Here is a 14,219-nt window from a genome sequence, read left to right on the forward strand (position 1 = left end):
GAAACATTATTTCCTCTCATTGTCTGCGCAAAAGATGGTAATGAAACCCGAATACGAGAGGAACGCTTATATTCTATAAACAATATTACATTTACGAACCAATATCATTCACCTACCTTATACCAGCAACTGTCTCTGCTGTTTCTTGAAAGCATATCTTCGATTTCTCCCATTTTTCAGTCTTCCATCTCCTCAGATTATATACATTGAGCAATGCATTTATCATGGTACATTAAATTAGTTTTACAGAAGCATATGATAGTATTTTTATCGACGGATATATTTGAGCATTTGTCCCCCAATTCCAAAAAATCACTCCAACAGCCTGGGTCAGTCAATAATCCATTTGCCTTATCAGCGCGTGTTTTAATTACTTAGTATGTTTAGTCCATTGATGGATTATCCCCCTCGCTTCCTCCATAACACATGTCCAGTTTGCAGTCAAGTGGGGGATTGGTGGCAAGTCGGTCATAACATTGTCCACTTTAATCAGCTGTATCCGTGCGTTGGATTTGGAAGTTCTACATCATTACTGTGTATAATGGAAACTTTGGCCATCCATTCCTCCTTTGTTAGACAGTATTACCTGTGTCCGATGAGAAGATATTGTTTGTTGTTCATTGAGCGTTTTCCGAGCAATATCACTGTTGATATGTTTGTCCGCTGCGCTGGCTCTGGAACAAACTGACTATGGCCCAGTCATGGTTAATGCCATCGCAACAAAATACATTGCTCTATTCATGTTGAGGTAAACCTTTAATACACAACAGCGATTTCTGCTCTTATTTCCAGTTCGAATCTTAAATTATTTTAAGTCCTCATTTTCCATTTTTTTTTCTAGACTATTCAATCCAGATTTTCAGTCGTCTTTGGACTCAAGGCGTCTATTTTCTCTCATCTAATTTTGTTTCGGAAAAGTCGGGACAAACACTGGGATATTTTCCTTCCCTATGATATTTTGACAAAACTGCCCTTGTTCTCAGGGTGAGGGAACTGACGATCATCCCACTGATAGGACGTGTCCCAGTTTTCTTGGAACAGTTGTTCCATCCTCAAGTCTCCTCAATTGTTATGTGCTGACAGTGATAACATTCCTGTTTTTCCCTCACCAATTTCAGCTGATTGCTATGGGACCACCCATTTTTATCTGGAGAAGTGACTTACCAGCGGGCTGATGAACTTGTTTTAGCTATAATGTCATTGGACCTTGCAAACAATCGATTTAAAATGAAGTAGGCTGTTGTTTTCTAATAATCTCTCTTTGTACTGAGAAATTCTAATAGCCTGCCTTTTGAGATAAAGTAGGCTTTACTCTGTTGCTTTTTCTTTGCCTTTTGGTTGGCTGCCACATAAGAGGCATTTTTCACAGTCTCTACAAATTGTTGGACCCACTTTTCTGAAAAATCTCCATCGATTTGGGTTGCAGACAATTTTAATTCTAACAACACCTCTGAACCTCTCATGTCCCTTCCTATCACGAGTTTATAAGGGGTGTAGCCTATTGAAGCTGCCACCGTATTCCTTAATATCATCGCAGAAGGCAAAACTACCTGCCCTGCTTCACGTTGTTGCATCATTTTGGAAATCATATTCTTTGGTGTTCGATTTATCCTTTCCACAGGTCCAATGGACTGTAGTCTATAGGGTATGTGATATATCGGTTTGATCCCTAAGAAAGCCATGACATCTTGCGTTACCTGGGCCGTGAAATGCGTGCTTTGCTCTGTTTCGATACTCTGGTGTAGTTCCCAGCAAGTGAATATCCTTTCCAATAAGATTTTTGCTGTGGTCTTTGTTGTGTTTGTGTTAGCTGGAGAAGTTTCCACCCACTTCTTACTCTCATTCGGATTTCCGATTTTTTAAGCAGGCGCAGTGGGCAACACTTGTTTCGAAAATTTGATGCATGCTATGTTCTTATTTCCATTCCTACGTAATATTCGTTTTCAGTGACTCCATTAAAGGAGCTGCCTTTGTCGAAATTCCATCAATATGATCGGCATAGCAGCCTAACAGCCCCAGAGAAGACGGCAGTCCTTTCAGTTCTCGGGAAGTAGGCAGTTTCATAATGAATTCTACTCTTCCCTTTTCAATTTATCTTTTTTCCCAATGTTGAGATCATTCGCAAATACCGAATCTCTCGTCTTGTTTACCCTTAGTCCGAATTCAAGTAATATTTTGCAATATTTTTGCCAATAGCTGATAATATTCCTGCTTGGTTTCAGTCTTTAAGAGTATGTCATCTACGTATTGCACCAAACAGTGGGCTTTTGAAATTTGTTTTGAACCTTCCCCTAAGCACTGGGGAGATATAAATAAAATTATAGTACGCCTGTGGTAGGGCGGTCCATGTATACTGCTGACCCTGAAAGGGAAATAAAAACTTGTATTGATACTCTCGTTCTACTGGGATAGATCAAAATCCATTAATTATGTCTGAAACTCTGAACCATTGCACTCTTTCAATATGTTTGACTACTGTCTCCGGGTTAGTTGAAACACTTGGATCTGTTAACGGAGTTGCTTTATTCAGCTGCCGATGGTCTATTGTGAACCTCCAACTAACATCTGATTTCCTCGCTGGCCATATGGGTGAGTTAATAGTGCAGCTCACCAGCCTCAGTACTTCAATTGTATTAAACTCGTATTAACTGACCTACACTTCCTTTGCTTTTTTTTCGTGGTGAGGGAGTGGGACGCCTGAACCTTTCAAATGCCCCCGTTTTCTGTGCAATATTTTGCTGCACTTTCTGATCATTAGTCACGCAAATTTTGAATTTGTTTTCTGCACTTTGCACGATCGTCTGTGTTGCTTTTCCTTGCCGGTATGGATTTCCGAATCACGTTTATAGCCGTTTGTAAATTACTGCATTGATTTCTTAATGCTTCCATTCATCCTTTGCGACGTCGGCTGCGGCCTCTAGCTTCAGTTACAAATCTGTTACTTTAACGGTGATGACGGGGTTTATTAAAACTGATAATATACAACAAAACGTTCATATCATCTCAATCCCATCTTTGGTCAGTGATTGGAGGTGAGAAAACGTTGAAACCTTTGGAGGTTTGGTGATGTGTTGACGTCATCTTTTAGAAACGTTGAAGAATGATTTGCGGACGATACATAACTTCCAGCCTCACTTTGCTTTAGAGTCGGAAGGGTGTCTTAAATGCTGTATGATTCTAACCACAGATATTTGTTCACTGTTCAACACTTAAACGTTCTGCGACAGTTTAAAGTGTGAATGGACTGAGAATGTAAAATACTGCTCAAGGACCGGACATTTGTGAGTTCATTTGAAAGAGAAATAGAGGTAATGCGTGCGTGACTGAAGGGAAGGCAGCTGTGTGATTGTTAGCATTGTATTGAAAGGATGCTTGAATTAAACTTTTCATTCACAAAAGGATCTCACTGTCTGCAAATGTCTGCTTCATTGGTTGAAATAAATGCCTTACCTGCGTATTTCAATTGCGTTCTGGTGTTTCTTTGTTTTGGTTTTGATTTCAGAGGGTGACACGGATTCCACAATGGCAATGCGAAATCACGGATAAAATGATCGAGATATGAGTGTATCTGTTCCGGGTAAGATAAAGCCGCTGTTCAATCATAAACTGATATAAAACAAATTCGTGTTTACTTGAATTGGAGGCTTTCTAGGAGGCTGGTTCATTTGGAAAGCAACAAAGGATGCTGCTGTATATTTTGAAATTCTGATCTTGAGTTGCCTGGTCCATTGGAAAAATAAAATGTTTGGATGTAACCGTACCATCTGCTTTGTAATAAGTAAACATGATTTCAGTTTAGATAGCGCGCAGTTTCAGTCCGAATTTAGTAGTTTGCTTTCAAAATCAGTCCTAACTCACTAAACTATCCAAGTCCTGCAGGATGGCCAAATTACAGACAGTCTCTCAGAACACTATAATTGCAGAGTCTAGATATAGTTGTAAAGTGTACTAAAGGTTATAAATTCCTTGAGGAAAATCACTAGCCACTGTCATCCGGGCAGAATACACTCCAACCAGTACTTCATCGGTCTTCCCTTGGATAGCCATTTCTGAATCTGTGCAGCCAGGTTTCACGAGATCCACGCAACCTGACTTTATGAAAGTGTGCACGATAGCGAACCCAGTCTAATACCTTACAGAATTAATATACTCCACATCAACTCTTGTGTTTCATCTGCTTGTTTTTATACTTTTTCATTTATTTATTCTGACAACTAAACCATGTTGTCTATCCTCAACCAGAATATGTTTCTCCATAATTCCCGTCTCTAAGAAGCCTCTCCAATACCTTGCACACTACTTACCGAAGACTCACTGGCCTGCTGTTCTCAAGACCATCCCTATTACATTCCTTGAACAAAGGAATGGCATTTACAATTCTCCAATCCTCCCTTACTACTTGTGTGACCAATAATGACGCAAATGTCATGTCCAAAACTCCAGCAATATCTCCGCTCGCTTTCTCTAGTTACCTGGATTGCATACCTTCTAGCACCGGGAAATGGTTTACATTCATGTATTTACAGTTTCTAGCTCGTAATTCTCAGCGTCTGCATGCCTCAGCACACCTGCCTTTTTTCGCTTTATCCACATTCATCAAGGTCTCACCCATAGGTGAATACCGAAGCAAAGTATCATAGAGGACTTTCACTGCCACCTAGCACCCCAGAGACATGTTTCTTCTTTTATCTCTTATCTCTTCCACTCTCTCTCTCTCGTTATCCTCCTGTTTTTCACCTACCATGCCTCTCCCATGCTTTCTCTGGTCCCAACAACCGAGTCCATTATTAAATCCCTCTTGGCTATATTGTGGATTTTATAGCCCTGCATGATCCTTTCTTCCAAAGCCTTGAGTATATTTCTTTCTTCTTCTTGAAGAGGTGTTCCATATCTCTTATCATCCAGGATTACTTTACTGGTCCATCCGATCCCCGCCTCAGAGAAACAAGCCAATGCTGAACCCCAATCAAGTGTTCCATGAACAATCTTCATATTTCTCTTGTACATTTGAAGGAACGAATCGCTTCCTTAATTCGGCCCCCACGTTCCTACCCAATAGTATGAATTAAGTACATTCCATATTGTGTGCTGCTATCACAGTGTCAGGTATGCCGAATAGCTATGCTCTATCGTTCTGAAATACTGACACGCGGAGAGATCAGTTACCAGACCCATTTCACTTTCTAGTATTTGTACAAGATTGAATGTTCACTAGTCAGTCTGCCCGCTAATTGTGCCAGGTCTCCTCCCTGTACACAACTGAGAAATTCGGTCGCATCTAAACCTTTTAAAAGAGGAATTGCCGGACAAATATAACGGAAGTTTAAGTTACCTGTGACAACAGCCGTGCTAATTTTAACAGCTGTGCAAAATCTATGTCTGGATCTGTCACTGCCTCTGTGTTGTTTTCGTTTTGGTGATCAGAACTGTGTACAGATTACTCTCAAACGAGGTTTTCTTCCCTTCTTACTTCTTAGGTCCACTCACAATCTATTAACATACAATCCTACCATAGTGTACTCTGTTTCCGCAACACTCTCCCTGTGTTTAAATGGCAGCCCTTTACTCTCTTTTACCCGACTATGAGCATTTGGAAACAACTGACCCCAAAAAATCCGGAAGTGATTACTCCCCTTGTGATTAAATTAAATTTATTTCTTACATCCTTCACACACATGAGGAATAAAAATGTTTAGGTTACTTATCACTAAATGTGCAATATGCAATCCTAGTAATTTATAATCATTTATAATAAACAGAACAGTCAATACAACATAGACAAACACTCAAATCAGCGTGAGTTAATCAGTTTGATGACCTGGTGGATGAAGCTGTCCCGGAACCTGTTGGTCCTGGCTTTTATGTTGCGGTAACGTTTCCCGAATAACTGTTAAATCTCTGCGATAGTTTGGACTTTAATCATTTCAGGATGACCAGGCACATGATTGTTTGAAGTTATGACATGCTTGCCAAGTTTACTGATTTTTTAAACTATTTTATTCTAAAACTCCGCTGAATTGCATTTGGAGTGGGCATTATCTACACAGACGGCCATTTAACGTAAAAACATACTTCATTCCATCCTTCATCTCTCGTCTGAATTTCCTCTGTGTCAGTGTATAGACACACGTATTGGTGCACACACTGAGAGTTTGCAACAGGTACCCAAATTGTTGTAGTATGTATACCGGGGAACTCAAATATTTGTCCATGTAATAGTAATTTTCCACTTGCCATTTCAGGGAATGAGCTACATAGGGCATCCAAAGCAATATGAAATTAGCTGAAATTGCAAGCAATAAAATCATCGATTTTCTGCGGGTTGCCACCTCGGTATCTTTCTGTTTATCGCTGCCCTTCCGAAGCCCTCTGCGGACTCTATTTGCAGCAATTATATGTCTTACTGTTAACCCATTGAAGATAAGAATTAAGCCGATTGCTAGCAACGGTGTTAAAATGCCATCTAGTACTTCGATTCCTTTCCACACGGGTGAAATTGCGTATTCGTGTGTGGGGACGCAACGCCACGGCACGTTGTCAATAATGACATAAGGTTCAACAGCAAAGTAAAACGGGACACTTTTCCCGCAACTCACTAAAACCACAGTTGCCATAACTACCGTTGCTGTTCTCTCAGTGCAGTATCGTTCCCCAAGCTTTCGATAACATATGGCGATGAAACGATCAAAGGTAAAACTGACCGTAAACCAAACAGAACAGTCCCTCGTCATAATAAATAATACAAGTGTCACTGCGCATACAGGAGTGATGAGCAGGGATCTGGAATAAATGTAGATATTGTTGGTCCGTTCCACTAAAGCGAAAACTATAACCACCATCAGATCCGCTGTTGCCATTCCAACCAGGTACCGGGTGATGCATTTGGAGAGTCCGCATTTTCCCCGAGATAGGATCACAATCGCCGTTAAATTAACTGCAAGAAATTTGGAGTGAATAAAATATATCAGAACAGAAATAACGTTAGCTGCAATTGTCTGACTGCCCAATTTCCCCCCAATGCTATGCAAGGTATGAATTTTTTTTTGGAAGTTGAAAACATAAATTCAATTTGTGCAGATTCTGCCGGGCCGACCGGCTGGACAATAATGGATAGAATTAGCTGTGGGTTTGTGACTTTCCGACAGATTAGAACTGGACATCTGATTTCCACGACTCACTTACCGGAGAAGTTCAATCGCTGCATAAGCAACACCACTTCCATTATTTCAGGTGAAACAGCTAATGGTTTATTTGTATTGAAATCATAAGCTTCAATGCATAGGTTGCAATTTAACGTTTTCTGGAAGAACAGACCTGAATGTCAATATTCGACAGGCCGGACTGTTGAAAAAAAAACTTCTGATCTGGAAATGCGACTACTGTCGCTTCAGAAATGCGAGCGAGCTGAAACTATAGAACTATGGCAATAGCGGCACCGACGCAATTGACAAAAGAAATAAAAAGAATCACATAGAAACAATATGGAAGCTGAATAACAAAACTGTCAGATGTTTGAATCCTCAATTCTAGAAACATATTTCAGTCGAAGGAAGTTTCTGTGCTCACTAAAAGTCCAAACAGAGCAATTGAATGAAAGCAAGATGACGACGGGACCATACACAGAGTGACCAGCTCCAGTATCTTACCAGGGATACCGACCGCTACGATTGTAGGATAGAAAACCGCCGCGATGTAGTAAATCGCTGGATATCCCATATTCCGTCAGAAACAGCGTTCACTTGCACGGAAATTTCCAAGTGCTCATATGGACAGGTGGCAGGTTTTACAGAGTTATATGCAATTCGGAGTAATTCCACTGGGGCAATTAGTGTGCTTATCACATCCGTCGCATGAGGCTCAACCAGCTACACAAAAGTGTTGCATTAAAGTATTTTTTCTCACTTTATCACCGTGCCATGAATTCGTATCCCCAATGGATGTTACAAGTTATTAACTTTTAAGCAAAAGATAATACGAGCGTTACCAATGTATTTTCCAAGATATCTGACGTCAGTTGCTGAAATTGGACATTTTCTGTTCAGTGTTGTTTCAAACGTAGACAATCATCCTGAGCAATCAACATGGACAATCAACTCCGAACAGATTTAGGCACCCATATGAATTTAGAAACGGCTTGTGGACGGATTGACGAACGTTATTTTCTCGATTAACAGAGAGTGGATAGTTGATTCTTTGTCTCTGAACAATGTGGTGCAGAGATTGATTGGTGTTTGGCCCATTTTTTTTTTTAAATCATGTATGTTAATGACACAGCCGTCGATGTAGAAAACGAAATCAGAAGAATTGCAACGACTCCTAAGTTGGAGGCGTTGTTCCAGCCAAGAACTGCATCCAAGCTTGTAGCCTGACGTCGACTGGCTATGAAATGTCCTGAGAAATGGCAGTTGGCATTTAATACAGAGAAGTGTGAGATCGTCTGCGTTGTGAGGAAAGGTACAACAGGTTTCGACGCACTTATTGAAAATGTGGACTTTAGTGTGGTGAGGCCGTAGATAGAATATCGTGGGCTGTTCTGCCCACATACTTACAGTTTTGAAATATCGATACGCTTCAAAAAGTGCAGCGAGAATTTGAAAGGAAGCGTTGAGGCAATGTACAGGGTGAATGCATGCAGATTTTCCCCATCCAGAATCTATTCTATAGACACTATAGGGAGGGTGCGTGGATACTAGAGAGGGAGTGCAGAGGTGTTTTACAAGGGTGTTGCCTGGAATGGAGGTCGTGCACTAGGAGAACAGCTTGAGTGCATTTGGCCTTTTCTCCTTGTAGTAACGGAGGGTGAGAGGTGTATAAGTTGATGAGAGCCAATGATCGCGTGGATAGTCAGAGTATTTTCCCCTCAGGGCCGAAATGGCTAACACAAGGAGGCATCGTTTTAATGTGCTTGGAAATAGGTACAGAGGGGATACCAGGGGTAAGCTTTTCATACAGAGAGTAGCGTGCGCATGGAATGCACGGCCGGTGGCGGTGGTGAAAGCGGATACTGAGAGAGGTGATAGGAGATAGGAGTTGAGAGAGGTGATATATGAGGTGTCATATATCACATATACCGTCTGGGTATCCTCCAGCCCCTCTGTATGAACATGGAATTCTCCAACTTCCGGTATTTCCCTCCCTCTCCCTTCCACCATCGCACTTTAACTCTGTCTCCTCTTCTAGCTGCCTATCACCTCTCTGATTATTCTGCCTTCTTCTACTACCGATAGTGTTTTCCCCTTACATTCCTTCTTCACCCCTCCGGCCTATCCCCTCCCTGCTTCCCCTCCCGCACCCCTTGATCTTTCCTCTGATTGGTTTTTCACCTGGCACCTTCCACCCTCTCCACACAGTCTTTATAGGGCACTTAACCCCTCCTTCTTCTGTCCTTTCGAAGCGTCTTGGCCCGAAACGTTGACTGCTCCTTTCAACGGATGCTGCCCGACCTGCTGAGTTCATCCAGCTTGTTTGTACGTGTTGATTTGACCACAGCATCTGCAGTGTACTTTGTGTTTACACATGGATAATATCTCTGCTTGTCCCGTTCCCTCAATTCTGCAATGTTATTATCACATGTCATTCGGTCCCAGGATCTCTCACACAGAGAGTATCACTGCTTGTTCAGAACCATCCCCAAGCATGCTGGGAAATACATTGCTTGTCCAATCTCATGACAGACACAGTGAAAACAAGATGTATGACCATTAAACCATATCAATAACTGTATTGAAGTAAAATGTTCTTCAGAAGAATCACACGACTGGTGACGATGCCCTGTAATCAACGATCAGTCCGTCGCTAGATATCAGAATAATGTATTTATTTCTCAGTTCCCGCTCCCTTGCAGCAAATAAAAACACAAATTTCAACCTGCAGAATCAATACCTGAAATGTGTAACCATTAATGTCATTTATAGTGCCCTGGACAACAGGAGATGACTATGTTATGTGGGGAGAATCTTCGTGCAACTTCTCGCTCAGAGGAGAGAGTTGTACGGTCAATGTACCAACGAGTGGCCGAAACATCAGTGGGCATAAAGACAGTTAACCTCGGCTTTTGTTGTTATTTTCGTACACATATTCGGTGTAACTCAGCGGATAAGGAGGAATATTCATTCTTTTTTTCTGTCATCACATTGGGCCGTGTTTCTATTTCGAGGCACCCGCACATTCTTTTATTATTATTTCCGTATGTCTAAATGAAAATCGTTGTTATTTATGTGCAAGTCCCGTTACATTCTTATATTTAGTCAGTCAGCATGAAAAAAATGGGGATATTGTTCAGTGGGTTCCCGGATAAAGAACCGCAATGAGGAGAATAGGTACAGTTTGTATTCAGTGGGTTCAGATAATGGAAACCACCGGGGAACAAGAGACTGTCGTGTCTTCATCAACTTTACACAGCCGATATGAATTCCTCTAATGTCTAATACCAAGAATAAAATAGTGAATATAATAGTTAAAATACCCTGTATACATATAAACATATGTTACGTGTGTAAAAAAAAAGCCTTCGATAAAAAAATGTGCTGTTTGCTGCAAATAAATGTGTATGGTTTTGTTGTTGCAAGCAGGTGGTGCAGAACAACAGGAGAGATTTATCACACATCACTAGTCAGGTTAATCACAGTCAATGTGAGATGTAGTTAACCGGTTATGAATCGGCACTTGCAGGATTGCTCGATACGCTCAGTTACATGTTTGTGTACAATACAATTGAGACAGATTGTAAAGACTTTAAAATAATTTGTAAATATAGCTCGGATCAGATAAAACATTGCAAAGAACAGAATGAATTGGTCTCTGCAGGATGAGCAGTAACCTGAAACACATGCAGATGAATATGCACAAGCTCTACAAGGTGAGAGATGTAAACAGGTTGAGAAGATACCATTCTTGTTCAGCTCTTTTCCTTTTCCTCCTGTCATTTCCCTCCTTCGTACACATATTTTCATTTCAGATTCAGATTCAGTTTATTGTCATTTAGAAACCACAAATGCAATGCAGTTAAAAAATTTGGAAGAATAAACGGAATTTGGTAGATTTACACTGATTTCAAACATTGTTGTGAACTTTCCGTTCAAATTTAAATCTTGTCTCGGAATCACGGATCAGTGGAAAGAATCGGGAGTTGCAGAAATATGTGCGGCTTGTATTCCGTGGCGAGAGGTAATGGTCTGAGAACAGAAAAGTGTTTTCATTGAATGTTAAAATGTAATGTTAAAATTGTTCAAGGCATTGGTAAGGCCAAATTTGGAATATTGTGTACAGTTCTGGTCACCGAATTATAGGAAAGATATCAATAAATTAGAGAGAGTGCAAAGACGATTTACTAGGATGTTACCTGGGTTTCAGCACTTAAGTTACAGAGAAAGGTTGAACAAGTTAGGTCTCTATTCATTGGAGCATAGAAGGTTGAGGGGGGATTTGATGGAGGTATTTAAAATTTTGAGAGGGATAGATAGTTCACGTGAATAGGCTGTTTCCATTGAGAGTAGAGGAGATTCAAACGAGAGGACATGATTTGAGAGTTAGGGGGCAAACGTTTAAGGGAAACACGAGGGGGTATTTCTTTACTCAGAGAGTGATAGCTGTGTGGAATGAGCTTCCTGTAGAAGTAGTAGAGGCCAGTTCAGTTGTGTCATTAAGAGTAAGGTTGGATAGGTATATGGACAGAAAAGGAGTGGAGGGTTATGGGCTGAGTGCGGGTAGGTGGGACTAGGTGAGATTAAGAGTTCGGCACGGACTAGGAGGGCCGAGATGGCCTGTTTCCGTGCTGTGATTGTTATCTATTATATGTTATATTAATCACTTGCTGAGCAATGATGTGTAGAGCTTTATATTGTACAACCGAACTTTACTGCGGTTTTCTGTCATTATGAATATTTTAAACGCTGTTTTCCAGAGCAATTACTGCCACACACTGACAATGTCATTGCTGACCATGATGATGACGACATTGGTAATCCAGGCCCATTACTGACCAGACTAATAATACTGCATTGTCTCTGCAGACAAACAGTTTGGAGAGTCATTTACGAATGGACATTGATTTAAGGTGACGAGAGAGAATTAATAGGAAGCGGATGGATCAATTTGACCAAGTAAGTGTGTAAGTATATAGAAAGAGGGACCCGAGGATGTGTTTGACTTATACATTTTCACAACATTCAAAATGTAATTGGACAGTCCATGGATAGGAAGAATTTAACGGGATAAGGCTCATAAAGGAGCAAATGAGGATAACTTAAATGGCACGAACCGCTTTGGCCGCCGTTTCTAACTAAGATTGTTTACTTTAACAACTGGAAAGTTAATCCCTTCTGCGATTCTGTGCTCGAGTTGTGCTTCATTTCCGATTTCGGGCATTTGCGGCAGTTGGATTTCTGTAGTCTTTCCTGGAGGGCAAATTATGCAAAATCACAGCGTTTACAACTGAGGTTTTGTTACTTGTCAATATATACAAGGTCGGTTTGAAGAACGGGACTGATGCATCTGGAGAAAACCTGTCCTCTCACCCTACATCTTTGCATCCAAGGGAGCAGCATCAGGTGCCATCCTCCGGAGCATTTTGTACAGCTGTGGTGTGGGATCATGTCCGGGTTCTGCTGTAAAGGAAATATTTTAAACCCTTTCCATTTTCCTTTCTGAATCAACAGCTGCATGTATTTTCAATGAAATAACGCACCGTGGAACTGGTGAAGACCATGAAAGTACATTTTATCAGAATGACATGCAATCAGCTCATCATCCACTTGAAGCAAATCAGGGAAAGAAAGCTTGTAAAGAATACCTATCGGCCATGCGGTGAACTGACCCATTGAAGACTGGAGGGAAACCACTTGAAGAAAGTTAAACCCGCCAAAGCACATTTATGCTATTGCCACTATGTGTTTCTGGCACCAGGTTTCGTTACATATGTTTAGACGTAACAGGTAAACACAAATGTGTTTTTTGACTAATTTCCTATTTACAAGGTCGAAAGAATAAAAAGAAAAGTGACATATTGCGTTCTTCCTTTAATTACAATTTTCTTCTATGTTAAATGTGATCATATCTGCCATGTTATGCGTTCATACATGTTCCGATACGTTTTGTGTGTAATTGAAAAATTCCTGGTAACAGTAACATTTATCCTCCCAAATGTTGCTCCGCTATTCTTGCAATCAGGGGTAAACATTTCATGTCATTTCATGGAATATAATTAACGCCATTTCAGGGGTTGCTGGAATAGCACCGGAGTGGTGTCTACTCCATTTAACACGGTTACCCTTTAGTCTGTCAGGAAATACAGAGGAGGCTTGAGCCAAAATGAGAGCAGCGGAGCGGATTCAGCGGGGAACGATAACTTCCATGACAAATCACAAAGTAATAAAGCCGAATAACACCAGAAACCACAAAACAAGGGGCAAGGGAAATTAAACGCCTTTTGCAACTAGTAAATGTTCTGCAGGTCGGGTGAAAGCTAAAAGCTACTGTTATAGGCCAACTTGTTCCATAAGTGAACAAGGATGGTCTTTGAGAACTGGTTAAGTAGGCTGCAGATCATGTGTATGGAACGGGTGGCAGGTGAAATTTATCAGCTGGGTGGAGTCAAGGATATGTCAGCGTGAGCAGGCCTGATAGAAGCCCCAACACCATCACCCTCCATGGCCGGTCCCCTACGGCCTTAGCCGATACGGATGCGTCTGTTCGAACTCATTGATGAACGATTCATTGATTAGGTGCTGCTACGAAGGAGGAGATCACGTGTTTGGCAAGTGAGACAGAAGACACTATTACTAAAAGCACAATACTCATTTAATTACCAACAGCAAGAACTGTGACACTCCTTGCAGCAGGAGGACAGATCCTGATTTCGTTGGAGAACATCCGCTACCTGTTTATATTTCAAACTCTGACAACAATTGGGAATATTTCACGGGATTTTGAATTTAATCTGATGCCATGTTCTTAACAGATTTTGCCACGCTCACGCGACTACAGGTTATCTTTGGTTATTGTGCGCATTTGTTTTAGTATTTCTGGATATAGGGTGAAATTTAGGCATTTCCTGATGGTCATAAAATCGTAAAAATAATCGCGAAATTACAGTAAATTTAATTCTCCTGACGTGGACATTGTGAGCAGAAGCAATCCATAATATTGCACTTCACTCTGTCGGGCACGTTCATGTTAGTCAGTCTGACAGCATTTGTGAATCATTTTATCCGCTTTTTCGC

The 14,219-nt window shown here is 40.9% G+C and overlaps 1 protein-coding gene across 1 annotated transcript in view; it reads right to left on the bottom strand.

Moving 5' to 3' along the window:
* LOC140721004 (NACHT, LRR and PYD domains-containing protein 3-like) overlaps nt 1–14,219 on the bottom strand; it is a 41,249-nt gene that overhangs the window by 24,669 nt on the left and 2,361 nt on the right. The window contains exon 3 of the mRNA XM_073035869.1: nt 12,295–12,395. Coding sequence (XP_072891970.1) covers nt 12,295–12,395 — 101 coding nt within the window. The remainder of the gene's footprint in view (nt 1–12,294; nt 12,396–14,219) is intronic.

Source organism: Hemitrygon akajei, unplaced genomic scaffold (genome assembly GCF_048418815.1).
Source record: "Hemitrygon akajei unplaced genomic scaffold, sHemAka1.3 Scf000049, whole genome shotgun sequence".
NCBI lineage: Eukaryota > Metazoa > Chordata > Chondrichthyes > Myliobatiformes > Dasyatidae > Hemitrygon > Hemitrygon akajei.